This window comes from Nesoenas mayeri, assembly GCF_963082525.1.
Source record: "Nesoenas mayeri genome assembly, chromosome: 1".
In the NCBI taxonomy this organism is placed as follows: Eukaryota; Metazoa; Chordata; class Aves; order Columbiformes; family Columbidae; genus Nesoenas; species Nesoenas mayeri.
Window position 1 is genome coordinate 114,531,103 of NC_137541.1, and position 20,026 is coordinate 114,551,128.

Sequence of the window (20,026 nt, forward strand, 5' to 3'; positions counted from 1 at the left end):
TAAAATTTGATACACATTTGTGAGTTCTGAAATACGCTTAATCTATTTTCTTGTTGCCAGCATTTTGATGGTACTGATTATCAGGTGTCTGTGTTTTAGTCAAGGTTGCTGAACACCATTATTAAAATAGCTACATTTCAAAAGCAAAGCCTGTCTTCCTCCTGGAAGTTGAAGAAATTACATGCTAACTACCTAAAATCACAGTGTGTTTTGCCTTGCTAAGGAAACATGTTTGTTGGAAGGTATTTTATGCATATCTCAGGCTATCGCTTATTTTTAGTGACAGATATTTTACATAATGATTAACTTTTATCTGAAGTTACATATCTGTTCAAAAATACACTTGTAAAATCTGACAAGAAATGTATTTACACAGCCCAACACATTGGAGTTAGCATCCAGGGCTAAGACTCCTGGACAATATAGTAGCACAAGAAGTGTTACCTGTTTTCAAACTAAGAATGCTGCTTTGTGTCTTTTTTTTTTTTTTTTTTTTTTGTCTTTTTTTTTTTTTTTCTTCTCCTTGAGGAAGAGACAAGCTATTCCGCAATTGCATCTTGAAAGTTTGAGATCGCTCGCATTTTACACACTACATTCTACTGTGTATCTGCTCAGGGGAGTGCTTCTTTTAAAGCATTTGATTCAACCTTCTCATATTGCTTCTGGAATGATGTTCATTGAAAGTTGGCACCTCAGGTTTTAAGATCACGTACTCAACGTACTTTCAGTTTTTCAACGCAGTGGTCAGTTTGGACCAATATGATTAGTCCAACAGTGGTCAGATTAAATGGCACTAAAATCCAGAGAGGGAATATGTGAAAGGTGGTATTGCAGTAGTTCATCATCGATAAAACTTAATCCTAGTGAAGTATGTTTGCCAGAACTCTAGGGTAGGTGAGATTTTTTTGTTTACACCAAGGTGTTATACCCTATTGTTGTAATTCTGGATGTTCCAGTTTTGCTGAGCTCTTTGTTTTCCTATAATATAAGAATGAATGCTGTGGACTGGTTTCAAGATTCAATTTACAGCAATTAATCATTAAATCCCTATTGCTGAATTAACTGTTTAATATAACTGTCTAAAATGTAATATTTATTATAATTAGCTGTATTTCTAAATGTCTACTACTTAGCGTTGAAGAATGATTCCTTTTTGGCTCAAAGTGTGAATTTGTTAGCTTGCTAGTGAGAGACAGTTTGTGGGAATGCTACCAGGAAAATTCAGAAATAGTGGCTTCATCAGATGTGTGAACTTTTGCACCTCCCTCTACCTTCAGGTTTATCAGTGTGCTGTTTACTGACCTTATGTGTATTCAGCTTTGATTTGCAGAATATTTCTCTTCAAACTATTTGCTAAATAAAGCTGGGATGAGAAGCAACTTTCTGTTTATCTTTTTGTCTCTAGTCTTTGTTCTCGTGGCTATGGGAAAGGGTTGCATGAGGTCTCAACATAATTATTAGCAGACTCTCTTGCTTGTCTTCCTATAGATTTCCCCTGTGGCAGCTGAAATTAGAACAGTCCATGACATTTTATTTCAGCACTGCTGAGCAGTTCTGAGTATCAGAAATGAAACAGTTCACGGTACTATTTTCTGTTTGCTGTTGTTGGTTATCAGAGCTGCAGGCAGCAGCAAAATAAAGGCATGGCTTAGTCTGGAAAACTGAGTGTGTGACTTTGTAAGCAGCTTAGCTGATCTAAGCTTGCACTACTGCATGAAAACAGTTCTTGCTTTTCCCCTCCATCCTTGCTGTGTTTTGCATTCTGACTGCTTCCCTTGTGCTGGCAGTAGTGCTGTTAATGCTGTGAGGTCAACTGAACTGGGGAGCTGATATGTTTTAAAATTAAACCAGTCAAACTAAAAATAGGCGTACTGATAAGCACACAAAAGGCTTTCCACTTCGGTATTAGCCTTAGGGCTACCAGCAGACCTTGAGGGAGAGGGAGTGGGACTATGACTGTGTGGGGGGACTGCCTGCTCAGACAGCACCTTAGCTGGGATGGATTTAAGTACTGACTCTGAAACTCTCCATGAAGCAGCAGTGTATCAGTATCTTCCTCTGCTGACATCTTTAAAGGACAGCAGCAAACTGCTCAAGGAGGAGGAGGATACAAGGAAGTCTCTCAAGAAAGCCAAGAACCTGGTGAACCTTAGCATCAGACTCAGAAAGGTGAACAAATTCATCTTTTATGGAAAGGCCACTTACGACGAACTGTAAAGAAGAGCCACACTACAAACTCATGAGATCTACAGTTGTCTTAGAAAAATTGAAGCGTCAAAGGACTTTAGCTGTGGCCATTCTTTGATCAAACCTTTGCCAAGCGTTCTTAAAGTTTTCATCTAACTTAAAGAAAGAACTTTATTACAGTGAGAAGTATATATTCATTGGAACAACCTCCCCAGGGATATGGCAATGTTTCCATCACTGCACGTTTTCAAGATGCAATTGGACAGTGTGCTAGATAACCTAGTCTGGGCTCCCTTTCCTGAGAAAGGTTGGACCAGATGATCTTTTGATGTTCCTTCTGACCTGTGTTCCTGTGTTGCCCAATGGTTCTGTGATTTCTTTTTAATTTTTTTTTTTTTTTTCCTGAGGGGGAATGGTTGAAGTGATCTACACCTGAAATACAGAAGGTAGAGATGCACCTACTGGTGGGCAGCCTGTCTAGGAAGGTGCTCCAATGATTTCTTCAATGTATTACATATGTAAATAAATATAACAGAATTACCAGATTTTAAAAATGGCAGCAGTGTATTTGTTTGCATTAGAAGACTCCTCCTTCACATTGTTTGGGTGCTGGAGTAGGTGTACAGCTTCTTGGGAAATGGGGGGGAAACACGCTTTAAATCTTCCAAGAACAAATGTTAGATACTGTAGAGGATCTTCCAGTTGTGAATAAAGTTTTCAAGAATTAACTTCATTTAAATTATGAAGTTAATTCATAATTAACTTCATGTATATGCTTTTGACACAACTAAGATCAATTATATCTTCAAATATGGTTAATTGCACACAAATTTGATACATTAATTTGACATGTCAGTGTTAGGAACCTCAGTATGTGTAAAATTTTTCTTGCTTTAAATCTTTTAAAACTGATTTCTAAAGCTAAAATCCTTCTGAATTGTTTTTCTTATACACTTTTTTGTATTTCCTACTCACAAGCAGAATGGGTATTGTACTAAACCGGTAAGAGAGCATCAGTAGAATTATTGTTTTAGTTTTGGGAGGTCCTCTAGTGTTTTCCCAGTGCTGGAAAGTATGCAGAACTCTTCGTAAGTATGCCCTGATACTGGTAGTTTTGTGACTGCTGGAACTCATGCAGCGTCATTCCCCATGGATTTATGCTGTGTGGTTGATCATTTATAAGCTGTGACTTAAAGGTTTATTTATTTCTTCATAAATGACAAATTTGAATTAGGTGTTAATTTTTCTGCCTTCATCGTCTATACTGTTGGGTTTGCTTTAGGCAAACTTACATGAATTTAAGGTTTTCTGTTGTTCTGTAGTAGTTGATTGGGAAGAACCAATAAGTAAAATTGTTGGACTAGAGGACATAAGGAGACCCCATGTAAACACTAAGCCTTTTTACTGAAGGAAAACAACCTCAAAATAGGAAAACTGTGTTCACACCCTTTGAAAAGAAATACTGTTGAAGTTTTCAATTTTTGCATTTCTGATAATTCTTACAGAATGGTACTCATTTAAAATAAACATTGATACTTGATTTCAATCTTATTGAACCAAATGTAATTTATGCTATTGAGACTACAAGGTAAATAAGGAAGGATGCAAAACTATTTGCCTGCCAGGTTGGTTTGGGTGGCAGATACAGTCTAGGAAGCTCATTCTTCCTTTCTTGGAGACCAAAGGCCTGAAGGAGGAGGAGAGGGAGGTCAGTGAGAGAGGTACAAAGCCATAATGCAGAGCACAGAACTGCATCAGCCCACATCGGGGGCTCCGATCCTTGGTGAAGAATGGGTAGCAGTGGTAAGAAGGGAAGAGAAATTCCTTGACTCCTCCTCAAGGCTGAAGCCCAAACATCATGCTTTATTATACTCCAGATGTGTAAATCAGCTGACGTACTTTCGTGTGTAGGTTTGTTCAAATCCTACTTAGAAAAAATAAGTGTAAGGCAGTAAAAGAAGACAGGCATAATGTGTGCATCTTCATGTATTTGCGAATTCAGGTAAAGCTGATACGAGGGGAAATGGACATGGGTGTTTTGAGAGAGGGAAATAGCAGTATTTAAAAAACTCTTCTTTTTTTTTCCTGATTTGTAGGGCTGTTTAGCCTTCTGTTTTACTGATAAGTATGACTGAAGCTGTTCTGTGGGTTCTGTTGGTGTACACCTTTCTCTGTGCTCTCTTGATGTGATTTCCCAGTGTGACAGAAAATTTCATAAAGATTTGTAAAGGAGTTGTGCCTCATTATCTTTTCCCTAGTTACCATGAAATTCAGTGAGATGAAATATGTATTTATGACTTTTCCATCATTTCTATGCAGTTTGCTATTTGGTTGACTGGAAAATCCCATTAAAACATGCTTTGAAATGCTGTCATATGTGCCGTGCTTCAGGGGAAGGCAGGCAGGGTGGAAACTTGTATTAAAACGTGCTGACGGTGCATAAATATTTGGAAGAGAAGACTTTGTTTGCACATTCCTCTAGCTTAATTTAGCACTTCACAACGATATTCCTTTTTATTATTTTCTGGCTATTTTTTCTAAATTAGATGAGGTATAAGACATGGATGTGCCAAACAAGTGTTAAATATTATTTCTCTACAGAGCAGAATATTTGCCTCACCTTTGCCTCATCACAGGAAAGCAAAATAAACTTTATGAAGTAGTAGGCTTATGTTTGTTATAACGTTATTGCATGCAAAACAAAGATGCCAATCTGAAATTATCCAGATTTCTTTTGGCTACAGAAATGCACATTCTGAGACCTAGAATCTTTCTGGATTTTTTGTTTGGTGGGTTTTGGTTTTGTTGTTGTTTGGTTTTTTGGTTTTGATATTTTGTTTCTTTTTAATAGCAGCTTGAAAAATACTGGTAGTTTAGAGGGAAGCAGATTTTTAAAAATAGCTACTGCTCCTTACCCTTCACAGTATTGTAACAATTTCAAGAAAAACTTCAGTGCGTTGAGGATATTTTTCAAATATATGGAACTGTCAGGTCTCTTTTTTTTCTGTGAAAAGAGGAGACTTGAATATTGGATACAGACTGATACAGTTGGAGGCTGAATTTTGCACAGCCAGTTTGTATTATTGTGAAGTCCATGAGGGTATTATTTGTGATATTTCAGTCATGGTTTTGCTTTTTAAAATGTATTGTGGAAGTAAGTATCTATTAGAGATTCAAAGTAGGAAAAATAGTACATTTTTAGCTTTGATCTTGTGACCTTTTGAGTTGACGACACTGTACCTGCAATGGAATTATATTCTTGTGAAGTGACTGTGCCCTTACACTCTTGCTTAAACCTTCTCTCTTACGGACATGATCTAAACTGCAAAGTGAAAATTGGCTTGTTTGTGATTTGCAAAACACATGCAAATGTTTCATTTGTATGAAAACGGGGAAGCAAAATAGGGGAGAAAATAATGAGTACACATTCAAAGCTGCTTCTAGTTTATGGAGGGTGTGAGTGAAAACACTCTGCAAAGAAAACAAGTCTGCATCAATTCTGATACAGTTGATGTGGGGTTTTTTTGTTTGTTTGTTTTTTTAAAAAGAATTAGCAGATTCATTGCCTGTTCTATTTTACTGTGTTCTTTTAGATACATAATAGCTATTCAATAAGCAGCTATCACTTTACAAGTATAAAAGAATTTATCAATACATTATTTAAAACTTCAGCCACCTGTAAATGCAAGGCAGGACGGTCATAATGTAGTTTCCTTGGCTTATTGTGTATTGACTTTGTGTGTTACTTTATTTTAGAAACTGATTACATTTAAGAAAGGAAGTTATTGACAATATACATAATGGTGATCATAAACTGGATGTTAACTTTGTAGTCTGTAATTGCAACCTTCCACTCTTTGGGTATGGATGGGGGGAGAATGTGCTTTTTGGTTTTACGGAGTTTTTTGGGGGCATGGAGGTTGGCTAGGTTGTCTCCTAGTTCACAGATTAAGTGTATATTTCTCTTTTTTTTCTGATATTTCTGAGCAAACACTCTAGTATTATATTTCAGGTTTTTAGCTCTTAGATTGGGCCCTGTGGTATCGTGTGTATTATCCATGTTTAACTTCCACAGTAAGAACACAGTGTTTGAAGACATGAGGCAAGCATGTAGACTACTTCAGAAATCTCACGATGGTGAAGGTTTTTTTTGTTTCTTTGATTTCGATTTCGTGGTTTTGTTTTCCCTGAGGGAGAGCCTCAGGTTACTTCTGGTTTTTGTCAACTTATTTGTCAAAGTAGTTTTGTAGTTCTGCAGGAAATTTTGCCAGACACGCCATAACACCCTTTGGTTCTTTGCTGAGGGGTCATTTATCTAGAGCTTCCTTCCTTACAGCTCCTTACTGCCTTGAGTGTAGTCAAACAGTATGCCTTGAGTGTATGTGCAGTAGCGTTTCGGTTCAGATTAGGAGTATGCTTTGGAAGCAAAACTCTTAATTGTCACTGTGCTTTGGTTTACGTTCAGAATAATTTCAAAGCACTCAGACTGAATTACTTTTGGATGAAAGTGAAGCAGAACATGCACCCCAAGAACATATGTGATGCAGTCCCACTGCTGCACAGTGTTCAGGTCATGGAATCAAATGAGAGCTACCCCAAAGTATAATTCTCAGTGGGTGTATTGTGTTAATGTTGGGTCCTCAGCACTGTTTTGTTCTCCAGATTCACTCCTATTGCTCTGCATTCCTGGCTAATGTGAGTATAGTCATGGATAAACATAATGCACTTAGAGGATATTATTCATGACTACTGTACTTGCTTCAAACAGAGTCCAGCTATTCAAACCTAAGTGAGAATAGATAATATCAAAGTAGCTGACAACTTGAGTGTGATTTGGAAGCTGACACTTAAACAATAATTAGGTCAGTGAGCAGGAGAGCTATAATGAAGCTGTTTTTCTGTTTCTTGCTTTTTCCTACTTCATTAGTCTGAGTTCTCCTCCATTCTCCAACATGCTTATTCTTGTGACCCAGTCACTAATCCAAATCAGGACAATACTGTCACCCCTCTTATGTGCTGGCTGCACTCTATTCTCATCTCTTCAAGTTTTTTTTGGCTTACCAGCTTGCAAAGCTATGTACAGGCTGTGGCTGGTCCTGAGCATGGTGGATGCTTTCTGACTTTCTGCTTTCTGCCAATGAAAATGGATAATGATTTACAGTTGCCAAAGGTGCCATGCCTCCTGAGATACCGATGCAATTGGCAAACCCTATCTTCACTTCAGTGAGAACATTAGTGGGTTTTCTCTGTTCTTCATGGTCAGTGTCACATTTCCTTAAAAGGTGTTGAGGGAGGAACAGAAAGTAGAATGGATAAGTAACGCAGTATCATTAGTTTTGTGTCCAAACAAAATGAGGATAAAAACACATCCTACTTTATTTAAGTGTTCACTGTTCCCACTTGAAAAAGAAGGAGAGGAATTCCCAAAGTATAGGGTTATTGTAACCTAAAGCAATGTCTTTTAACAGTAGTTTACAGGAGATTGAGGTGTCTGAAGCTCTGTAGGCTGCTCAGAAAGGTATCATCTCTTGAGGATTTGTGCAATTCTGGTTTCAATATAGATCATTACATAAGCATTCAATTGTGCCTCCCAGGAGCTGGCCCAGATGATTCCCATCTGCTTCATAACAATTAAACCCACCCAAATTCTCCCTTGCCAAAGGGATAGCATTGTTACCTCTTCCAGGTGTCCTACTCACCAAAATGTATTAAGAGATTGTTCCTGTCTGGTTTTGAAGGGGAACGGAAATAAGAGATCTTACATCGCTCCTCCTTTGAAGTAGAGAAGCCTGAAAGTAACCAGAGAATAACCAGCCAGAATATTGTTGCAGCTTTAAAAACAACAAAAACCACAAAGTACAGAAGGGATGGCAAAGTTGAGGCAGAAGTTTAGGGTTCAATGTCAGCCAGCTGAAGTTCTGTTCAGCTGCATTCCTGAGGAACCCCCTTCTCTCTGCTAGCAGGGCGGTGTTCAATAGTTGTACTCAGTGTGCTTGTCCTGTGAGTAATTATATATTTTGTTGGTTTAAGACATAATGGCAATCCACTAAGTACAGGTTTCCCTTAGTGATCTGGTCTTTGGTTTTGGGTATATGTATAATCAAAATTAATGATAATGTTTTATAATGCCGTGATTGGATAGTATCTACAATGCAGAGATTATTTTTTTTTTCAGTTCTCTGTTTCACTCTTAACCTTTTGCTGTGTAGTCTCAGGTGGGACAAATCTTTTGTATCCTTGTTTGGTAGTTTTGAAGTGTTCCACCCCTCTTTATTCTTACCCAAATTCCCTGGAAAGCCTTGCTTTTCCAAGCTAACTGAAATTAATAAATATAGGCTTCTCACATATGGACTTCTCAAACGTGGACTTTCTGTTCAGAGAAAAGTCAATGTAGTTGTCCAGCATTTGAATACGTGTAAATTCTTTTGTGCACTTTTCCTAGGGAAAAAGTTACTTTGAAACAGATTATAGTAAGTAAAATTGTAGTCTTCTCTAACATTTTTTCCAAGGATGTCAAAGGCGCATGTGGTAGAACTGGGACTTTTAGGCAGGTAACACATTTTGAATAAATGGCAATCAGGTAATTATTAACTGTCTTCCTGTGTAATTATTTAACATTTTATTTTTTCTTCTAACAAACCTCCCACAGGAGTGTTTCAGTTGTTGCACTGCATGTGGTTTGGGGCTGGAGACTAGAAAAAGAGTGTTTATTTTTAGACTGAACATCTATTGATGTTTTAGTTAGCAGTGTCCCATGAATGTACCTGCTTTCATAAAAAGCTCCAGAAGAACCTAAATATTTATAACTTTAAAAAACTGTGTAGCTCTCTATGGCATCTGGTTGTAAATTGCATCCTGGTGGTCTCATTAATTGTACAGAATACAAAACTAAAATACAACTGTATCCCATTAGAGTTGTATTGCAGAGTGAAAAAAGCGACTTCCCTCTTCCCTACCTGAGCACCGTCCTGCATGTCTCTGCCCAGCTGTGAAAGGAGCATGGTGGCCTTGCAGCATTTTAAGTCCGTGATAGCGCAGCAAGTGGGAAACTGAGCAAGGGAAAATACTGCTGCTGCTTTATGTTATCATTATTTTCTTGGAATCCCTTCCTGCAAGGACTTGCTTTGTTCTTGATGTTTTGTCTCCCTAGAACGCATGATAGTCAGTGAGTGAGAACAGTGAAGGCAGTTTGAACTTGTGCACCCTTCATCAGATCCTCTGCCCTTTAATGGTACAAGCTGCACACAAGTTTCTATCAAACTTGTAGCCAGGAAATGTGCCCAGAAGAAGTGTACCTGCCAACCAAATATTGTTATCTTAACAAATGCAACAAAATCTTGCAGATATATTGTCTTGACCCAACATTTTTTAATGCTGAAATCAGTTCGCTTCCCAATTTAACAGACACACTGCACTGCTAGAATATGATTACCAGCTTTGGAAATGTGGATAAAATATTCTATGCTTTGTGCTTATACATAGTGAATACAAGGTTTGGGCACTTTCAGGATTGAGGAAAAAATATTTAGGTTAGTTGCGGAAAGAAACGCACAGCTTGCTTTGTTACTTCAATGTTAGTTCCTTAAACTGTCATGCAAAATGTTTTTCCTCATTAAGACACTGGCCTTTGGTGGTGGTAAATAGAACAGACCTTGTCAGGTATGTCTCCATTGCTGTTTCAAATGCTTTAGAACACATTGTATTTCCCATTGAGTCATATTTTCTACTAAAAGTGGATGGTCGTGTTGGTTTTGTTGGTTGGTTTGGTGTGGGTTTTTTATTTTTGGTTGGTTGGGGGTTTGTTGTTGTTTATGTTTGTTTGTTTTATATTGTGGGTTTTTTTGATTGGTGGTGGTGATTCTTTACCATTATACTGACACCTAAGAAGGAAGTCAGAAAAGATCATTTATCAGCTTGCCACTGAACTCAGAATTTGACCCACAGCCTGGCTGTCAATGCCATGCTGCCCAACATGTTGTCACTTTTTTCAGAAGCAAATCTAAGGTGATGTATAACCTCTTGGAGAGTGTGAGTGGTAATACATAGAAGACAGTGGAAGAGGGATTCCTGAAACAATAAATGTTGGTGTTACTAGTAATATACTATCTATGGGAGTTTTTTTGTTCTTGCATTTGTGTAAATATATGACAAACACTGCTCTGACACCAAAGGACCATCCTAGCTTTCAGCAAGGTTCATGAAGACTTAAAAGCAGAAAAATAAATAAAGAATCGGGTAGAGGAATAAGTGAGTCAGTAGCAAGTCAAGATGTTCCTGTAGTGTTGCCAGCCCTCTTCAGTTTTATTTGCTGGTTTATGAAGCTAAAAAGAGATGTATGTACTTGTCTGTGCTTGATCCCTTCTTTCAAACAAGCTTTTTAAACTGTTTAGTCAGTTTGAACCAACTATTGGAGAGTAGAGGACCAAAACATAATTAACTTACTTCCCTTTAGGGAAAGAGACAGTTAAGTAGAGGGCAAAGACCCAAGTTGTTCCTCCGCAGTGGCGGAGTCTGTTCTGTGAGTGTAATGGCCATGTAGTGGCAGGGTGACAATTGCTGATGTCCTCTATCAGCCTCCTGCCCAGTTAGTATTTGAGTGTCGTAGCTGGACACTAGCAATGTTTTGTGGGAGCTTGGAAATGAAAAGGTTTGGAGAAATATGGAGAGGGAAGGCAGGGGAGCACAAACCAACACACATTTGTAGGAAAATTGACGTAATTAGTTCCAGGGAGCTCTAAATATTTTTAACTGGTATTAGAATCTGATGTAGATTGTTGAAGGGAAGTTTCTGTAGCACAGCTCTGGAAAGCTGTATTTTGTAATGTCGGAAGGGTGAAGAGAAATGTAATTTGTGGTTTTTTTGCTAATTTAGCAAATCTTTATTTTGTCACTAGCTTGTAATATACTTGCTTTAATTTCCACTGAAGAAAATAAAAGGTGTTTTTCCTTTTGTGTGGTGGTTTTTGTTTTTCTTCTTCTCTTCCACATTTCCCCTGATTTCCCAGTCTGTGTATGTCATTATTCTGATGTTTATTTCCAAAGATCATGACGTACCAATCACCTTGTGCCAGGTGCTGAGGCAGCGCTTGTGCTCCGGGGCAGTCTCGCACTCTGCTCCTAGTGGAAAATCTCCATAATGTGGGGGAGGCACCTGAATCCCCATGTTTCCACCACAATTCCCAGTAGGCAGAGCTTGAAGATTTCTTCTGTGCAGATATTTGGGTTGTAACAGTGTGACTACACAGAAAATGACACTAATTTTATTCAAGAAACAAGTGGCAAAGGTGGTTTTGTCTTTGCACAGCATAGTCTGCTAAGAAAAATTTAGGCTAATAAAAGAGGTTATATATATTCTGAAGACTTTTTTAAGCCCTCTGCTCCTGTTACCCTGTAATACTTTGTAATGAGAAGCTAAATACTAGGGTGATGAGATTTAAAAGTTCTTTAGTGTCTGTTGTTTATTCACATTTATTTACATTTACAGAGGTTTGATGTACTTACTTGAAAATCGGTTTACTCCTCCATTTTACATGTCCTATAGTCCCAGTCCTACAATTTTGTTAGCAGACTGGGATGCCTTTATGGAGTTCCATTAACTTCGTCAGGAGTTACAAGTACAGCAGTTTGCTCTTGCATGATGAATTACAGTGTTGGACGGGTTGTGCTGGAAATGTTGACTTTCCTCCTTTGTGCATAGTTATCACTTTTTTACAGAGAGGTTTGCTTATAAGGTTTTGTTTATATGGAGAGTGAGGACATTAGTGTGGTATGACACGTTGATGTGTAACCTGGCCTTTGAAGTAGAACTAATGCTAACCTTTAAGAGTAGGTAATTTATTAGTAAAAAAACAAAACACCAACAGCTTTTACCTCATGGTGTTCTACCAGCTTGGTTAGACAGCTTCACCTTTCTCGTACTTTGCTGAAAGCTTTTATTTTCTTAACTTTGTGTACTGGCAAAGACTCGGAGAAACTGAAAAGAGGTTAAAAGAACCCCTCAAACTACTCTTCCTGCCTTCAGATGCAGTTCTTCTTGGCTCTGTGCTTGGTGGGTGCACTGAGCTTCAGGCACTTTCTTGACTTAGAGCATCTCTTGTCTGTTCTCTTTCCAAGATGTGTTCTGAACTAAACATAAGTTCTTGTAGGGCAGGTTGGTTTTCTCTCATGTATTGCAAGTTCCTTTGCCAAATCGCAGGTCTTGTTCTGCCCTTGAACTTTATACAGGCATCCTGTTTTAATCAGTAGCAGACTCTAAATTAATTTGATTGCGTTCATTGTGATTTCAAAAAATGTGATCCATAGGTTAAAGATAATGGGTTGACTTGATCTCTGCAGAGTCATTTTAAGTCTAAGATAAGGCATAAGTAATTGCAGTGGAGGAATGTAATACCTTTCAAGTTCAGTTTGGTAAAACAGAGGTTGCAGATTTGTTTAAAATTATACACACCTTCTGTTTCATATTAGCATTTTTGCATGTTCTAAATATGGAAAGTTTTGAAAAAGGTTAAAATGTTCACCATTTCAGAAGAGTCATCTTTTTTTGGATAGTATTCGTATACTACTGAAATTAGTCTGCGTGCAGTAGTGGAACAACTCAAATGAGGAATTAATCTTGTTCACAGGGTTTCCATTACTGATATATTTGTAACAATATTTGAGAATCAGGAGAAACTTTTGCAAGTTCATCATAATTCACAGACTCAACAAGATGTTTTCCTCTTTTGTTTGCAGACTTGATATTTGCAAGTTCCCTGCCTTGACAGTAATCATCATGGATAGTGGTAAGTTTGTCAACTTAGTGATGAATATGCATTCTCTCTTATTCCCTTTGAAGTGGGCATTAACACATCCCAAAACTGTCCTCTTTTCAAAATCCCACTCAGCTTGCACAAAAAATGTCCACTGCAATTGAACTGGTTTTGGTGTTACATATGATGCAGATCTTTGCCTACACTAAACTGAACTGGAATCATAATACTATTCTGACAGAGGTGCAGACCATAGTAACCATCACAGACTCATTTGTGGAGTACTTTAGTTTTAACTGCCCATAAGCTTGTCCCAGTAATTCCAGATTTCTCAGAGCAGAAGTCACTTTTTAAGCTTTATAAGTAAATGCTCAATTTTTCTCCCTTCTGCCCTATGCAAACCAAATAGTTTTATTAAGATCACTTATAGAAAGGTTCAAATTTATCAGTAGCTGCAGCTTCAAATTTAAAATGTAATGTTTATTTCTAGTATTTAGGGGGTTTTTTTATCTGCTTGGGTGTTGGTTATGAGTGAGAAAAAGGCAGCCTCAACGGTGGTCTCAGTAGAGCTGGTTCTGGTGTTGAGGATGCTCTGGGCTTTGCTTCGGCACCACTCTGTATCTCAGAATAGTTTTCCCACACTGCTACTCCCTGTTCCTTCTGTCACTAAATACCTGAAGTCTGTTTTCTTTGCCTGTGACAACTTCAGCTGGCAGGCTGAGATGTATTTATCCTCTCCTGTCCTTGCTTGTCTGCTTCTGATTCTGGTTGAATTTCACCTTGCTAGGGTATCTGTTCACTATTATGATGGCACACGGTTCTTCCAGAGAATGTATAATAGATTGATCTGACTTTCTTTGCTTTCTTCGATGATAGCACATGAAACTAAGACTTTGGAATGATTTGTTTGTTTGTTTATTTGTTTGTTTTTGTAGCTCTCTGCATAAAACTTGCTAAAAGCCAAGGATTACAGTTACACACAGAGCATAAGTATGTCTGAAGAAATATGTGTGCAAATGCATTAAGTTCGGTAGTTGTGTCTTCATCTATATTCTACAAAAACTTATTTGTTTCTGTGTCTATCTTACATAATGCCAAAATCATAATTTTGATTTTTCTCCTTTATCTTGTATTTGCTAGTTAATCTCTGTAACAAAGTGAAAAAAACAAGTTTTATCTTGCTTCATTACTTTATTCTTGCCACATGCAATTCTTCCCTGATAATCTTCAGCTCCATAGTAACAGCTGTAGTGAATTCAGCTACGCTGTAGATTGGCTAGGTGGGCATCCAACTGAAAGCGTTTTTTTTACACACTCCTGTGCAATTATGACTGGATGTCTATGTGATGATGGTCGTGGAATACTAAGAAGTCAAAGTAGTTTCTGCAATATGGTTCCATTATCTCTTTTTATAGGATTCATCAGGCAATGACTGATTCTCATTAAATCACTGTATTTCAATCAGTATCTCCATCAAGATTGCTTTGATCGGTGTATGTTTTTTTGTTTTCTTGCTACATTTGTATTGATTTTTCTATAGGATTTAAAGTCATTAGGAATGTGCAGAGCTTTAAAAATGTCAAATCAAAACAAATACATTAATATACTTCATTTTTTTTCCAGCCTTGCAGAGTCAAAAGCTGTTCCAAGTCTGGACTAATCATAGATCATTATATATCAGATAAATTCAGTATGAACATAGGGTGTGATTTATTTTCCTTGGTGGGCTTTTTTTGTCTCTGTAGACATTCTCTGTGCTGTATTGCAAGAGAAGGGAGACCCTTTCTGAATAGGAATTGCTAGATAAAAAAGTTGTTTTTTATAGATAGTCATATATTTCCTATTCTTGAATATTGAATTTTTTTAATGTTTTACTGTGCTTTGTCAATGCATTTTGAGGCAGAAATGCCTGCTTAGCTCTCTTTGGAAAACTAAACTGTTACCTAAAAACTCATCCCAATGTGTATCAGACATAATATTTCATAACATACTAGCTTTTAAACCTTTGTTCTCAGTTTGTTTCTTTGGTAAATTGGGAAGTGCATGGAGAAACAAAGATTTGCGTGTTGTTTCTGAGGGCCAGAACCTTTAAATCAGGGTGTTCTGAGCTACCTGCATTTTCTTTGTTTCTTTTCCCTCTGCAGCCAGTACAAACCTGTCGTAGTTTCTCTTGTTGCTCTTTTCAGGGGTGATTTCCAGCTGTGAAATGAAATTCCCTAGGTTTCATCTGCGGAAGGAAGGGAAGCTCGATTTATAGCACTTTATCTACTTTTTGGTGACTCCACATATAGGTGCTCTTAAGAGCGTTTGGGCTGTAGCTTGTTTTGCTTCAGGAATGTCCCCAGGAGGAGCTGGTGAGCAGTAGGAGAGCACTGGTGGTCCATCCCTGTGCATAGCTGCATGATGGCTTCCTGATGTGCACAGGTCCTTCATCTCATCATGTTTAGATGATCACTGAGGCATGTTGAAGGAAACTGACTTCTTCATGCCTAGAGAGAAGTAAGGGGAATTGTGTGGGAAATTGAAAGAAGCCATCCTTTTTTTTTTTCTTTCCTTTTTGAAGATATAATTTTAATATTAATTTCTATGGTATTTAGTCAATGAACTTACACAACAGGAGATGCCCTTGTGCTCACCTGCGGTGCTGTACAAAACCAAAATTGCAATAGGTGCAGTTTTAGAGCTGTATGCACCGAACCTCTGGTAACATCATGTATAGTGTAATTTGTGTGGTGCATGTATGTACCACACGTATTCAACTGGAAGTATAGGAGTGACTGGTGTTTTAGAGTTTAATCTTCAAATCTTGATTTAATCCTTTGCAAATGGAAGATGACTGTCCAATGACTTACAGCAAAGCATACCACAGAGATTAAACAATTCAATTAAAGTAGTTCAGCCTAATTATGGTAGTAGCCTCGCTGCTGCAAAATGCCACATGTCTTATGAGAAAGCAGAAGTGTAGTGACCATCTTTGTAGACTTGCTGCCATCCCTTTTAAATATTTGAAACCAGATGAGTAAGGAAATTGGGAGGGGAGGAGAGGAAACTCAAAAACCAGAAAACTGTTTCTTATGAAATTGTAGATAAGCCATTGCATAAACCAGTCAGTCTCTGTCCTTCAGCACCTAGTGAGAGTTTGTCTTCATAGCATATCAGTGGTACCACACTAGTTGTAAATGAACTAATGTAGAAATGATTGACTAGGTCAGGAAAGTGATAGGTGTGTATTAGTATGGTAGTGCATTGAATTATTAGCCACTCCTGCTGGCGCTGAGATCCCAAGAACAGTGTTGTAGTGACGTGATGTTCTTTCTTCCTGACCTGAAATATCTGGAGAATTTCTGCATTATTCACTGCAGATGTACCTCCTGGGTAATTCAGTCTGCTGGGTTTTGGAGTATTCCAGTTGCTGCATGTTACTGTGTAAAATCATTTGGTCAGGGAGTTTGAAGGAAAGCTGGAACATCAGAAGAGGTTGCTTCCAGCTCTCTTCTTTGTACAGAAAACTAAGGAAAACAAATAAAGAATACCTATGTTGGAAAATTGGTTGTCTTTTGGGGTTGTTTTATTTGATTCATCAAATAAGGTGAGGATTTGTGTCTGATTCAAGAAAATAAAAGGAAAGGAGGCTACTTCCCCCCACACCTCCAAAAGGATCACTATTTCAGGGTTGACAGTTCTGGAGTAAAGGAAACAAGTCTGCTTCAGAATTGCTTAAGAAAACTTACAGACTTAAACTTTGATAAATGCAAGCCGTTCTGGTGTGTATGACTCTGGGTAATATTCATAAATATTAATATAAAAAACTTCAGAACATTCTGGCTGTGATGCCCTCAGGCATCGGCAAATATGTTTTTGGATGTTCACAGGCAGGATTTGTTTGTTCTATGTCAGTTTAAGAAATCGCCTGAGCTGAGCACGTGCCTGACTCTTCTGAGCACTCTTAGGCACCAGCTTCAATCTCGTTTAAGCGTACCTGGCTGTGATACTGAATTGAGGTCCATCACATTTATGAGCAATAACTACTGAAATTGGAGGCCCAACTACTTAGGACAGTGAGTAAAACTAGGAAAGCCCTTTTATCATATTAAATAAAGGGGAGGACTTTGAAAAAGCTCTTCGTGCCTCAAAAAATCATTTTCTTTGAGCAGTTTCAGCATGAGGTTTTGGATATCTATTTTAGAATTGACCTGTGTTGTTTCTTCTCTTATTCAGTGTTCTTAACAGAGGACAAAGCCAATTCTGTGTTAAAAAGATACCCAAGAGCCAACACATTTTTGGAAGAATTAAAGCAAGGTAACATAGAACATGAATGCAGAGAAGAAATCTGTAGCTATGAAGAAGCAAGAGAAGCATTTGAAAATGAGGAAAAAACGGTATGTTTTGGTGTGTATTTAAGAATATGTGGTGTGTGTCGATACTAAATTTCGGGGTGTGCTGAATGCTTGTGTTTTTTCCAACATTACATTAGATTTTTCTTTTTCACCTGTTTCTTGAAGCTAATAAGGTGTACAATGGGGATGGATAGACCGCACAGCAATAACTTTTGAATCCTTAATCCCATTTAAACTGAATTTGAAGGACGTAGAAGTCTCAAAGATAATTATCTTTTAAGTGTTGTAAAAATGGGCAGCTGGGAAGAGAAGGAATATGAATTAATAACCCAGCTTGAGAAAAGATGGGCAAAACTGTTGTCTGTTTGGCAGCACCATTGACCCAAATAGCCTGTGCCTGATTCTCCTGTCATCACACACTTAAGTCTGACCTGGATATCACAAATGCAGTTGTCTTGCTTGGAAAAAATTATGGAATTGGGATTTTTATGGGGCATATGTAGAAGCAGAGGGCACAAGTCTTCACTTATCTCATTCTTTGTGGAATAACTTGTGTATTGAATATGTTATCAAGAAGTGAGTGAGCAACTCAAAAAGCTTTCCATTTAAAATACACCTTTGAATCCCAGGTGCTTGTGTAGCTGGCCAAAGTGTTCATTGCTCAGACTATTAATAGTCTAAAAATAAGGAAAGACTAGTGGCCTTCTTCAAGCTAAAATCTGCAGATCCCAGAGAGTATTGTTAAGCCGCAGTGATGTAAAATATGGAAAGAACAACAGTTTCAGTGCTACTGTGTGTGTTATGCAAGGGCAGTGATACATTAACTTGATAGGAATGAAGCAGTTACTGCCCACACAGAATTGTTGCATAAGTCTATTGGCTTCACTAATTAAAAGAAGCTTGTGGGCTAATGGCTCTGCAAGCCATAGCTGCACATCATACCCAGCATATCTCAGATTCCTCCGCAACAAATAAAAACAGCACACAGGTTTTGGATGGTGGCATCTGACCTGTTTAATGCTATACAGTCAAGAATTATAATATTTTTTTTTAAATTCAAGGCAGACTTGGATGAAATTAGGGCTGAATTTGAGAATCAATTGAGAGTGAAAAACAGGTGCTAGAAAACTACTCAGAGAACTTATCTTCAAAAAAAGCTTCTATCCCTTGTGTAGTTTTGCACAGGGAAATTGTACTTGCCAGGGCAATAGATTACTGGATGAAGTGGCATGGGTAGTGTTGCAGATTTCTTCAGAATCTGCACAGGTGGTGCATTCCACTCTTCACTGGCTGAGCTGTGCATCAAAAAATAGCTACGTTAATTGTAAAGGCATACTGAACGTTTGAAGTTCTTGTCATCTTTTTATTGGAGGTCATACCTGGAGAGGTGGGCAAGGTTGGAATGAGAACTTCCTGATTTATTAAAATGAAGTAGAAAGATGTGCAGTGTCTCTTTAGACCTTTCCAAAGCTTTAAAGTGCATGCACACACCTGTTTTTTACCTTCCAAACTTGGTTTGGTGTGGCCATTCCTAATGGTAGCTCATTGTGTAATTAAAAATAATGTTTACAATGACACTACTTCTGTAAAATTCAAACACAGTATCACTTGTGCTTAAGTAGCACAGGAAGTTCAGGTCACTAGAGAAAGCATATCCTAAACACAGTACCTCTCACTTTGGCTTCTTTTCCCCCATTTAGGAACATTTTGGTTTGGTAGATAGAATTTCCCTTGTGGAGATATTTGGGAAACAGTACAAAAGAAATAGTTACATTTCTGCCCTTGCCGCAACCTTTGTGACACAGTGGAAAAGATGCTTTTTGCAGAGCTGCTTTATTCTGTTGTTGGTAGCTTGCTAATGGGCCGGGCTCTGCTAATATGCAGTCATGCCTGACTAACCTCAGTTACTTAGGCTTTGTTTAGTCCATTGTCCCCCAGCAGTATCCATCCTTACAGCCACTTAGTAAGACACAACTTCTGCATCCCAGGGGAAGGAAATTAATGCAGTAGATTAGGATCATGGTACAGTACATTGAGAGTAACAAAGATGCAGTGATTTCATAGTATAGATAGACTGGAATTAAGTATATAGACTGGAATTAAAATAGGGTCTGTAGCTTATTTATCTCATCATAACTTTGTTTTGTGTAATCTCTCTCTTAATATTTTTTATCTTGTCCACTTCGTTCTTTGTTTTTCTGCAGTCTTCTGGGGAGGTGCGCAACATTCGGAATTATTATATTAAAACAATATGGAGCAGATCCCTCGAGTTATTTTTGATACTTAAGTTTTTTCTTGGAAGTTAGTATTGTGTATGCTGAGTGTACATGCAATAGCTGTCACAGAAATATTGAATACATTTAATACTGTGTGGGCTCTAGAATTTTGATAGCTTCAGAATTATTATTTAAAATGACAAAGTTAATTATGAAGATAATAGTACTATGTTAGTAAAGGCTAGAGCAAACAGGGAAGATTTGCAGGACTTTGTGGATAAAATAGAATATGAAATTCAGTGTTGACTAGTGTAATGCACACGGGGAAAAGGGAATAGTTATTATATATGAGATTGTCTCTGAACTGAACTCAGAAACAAGTTCTAAATTTGACTCTATGAAGACTTGAATTTAATGTACAGCAGTCAAACAAAAACAAAACAAAATAAAAACCTGAGTGCCAAGAATCTGAAGAAAGGAATAGGGATCAAAATGGAAAATGTAATTACGTCACACTCGCATCTTGAATGTGCCATGT

General features: G+C 37.8%; 1 protein-coding gene across 1 annotated transcript in view; it reads left to right on the forward strand.

Moving 5' to 3' along the window:
* PRRG1 (proline rich and Gla domain 1) overlaps window positions 1–20,026 on the forward strand; it is a gene marked incomplete at both ends in the record, with an annotated part of 29,699 nt that overhangs the window by 3,901 nt on the left and 5,772 nt on the right. The window contains 3 exons of the mRNA XM_080353275.1: window positions 1,982–2,213; window positions 12,919–12,968; window positions 17,154–17,314. Of these exons, the coding sequence (XP_080209401.1) occupies window positions 1,982–2,213; window positions 12,919–12,968; window positions 17,154–17,314 (443 nt within the window). The remainder of the gene's footprint in view (window positions 1–1,981; window positions 2,214–12,918; window positions 12,969–17,153; window positions 17,315–20,026) is intronic.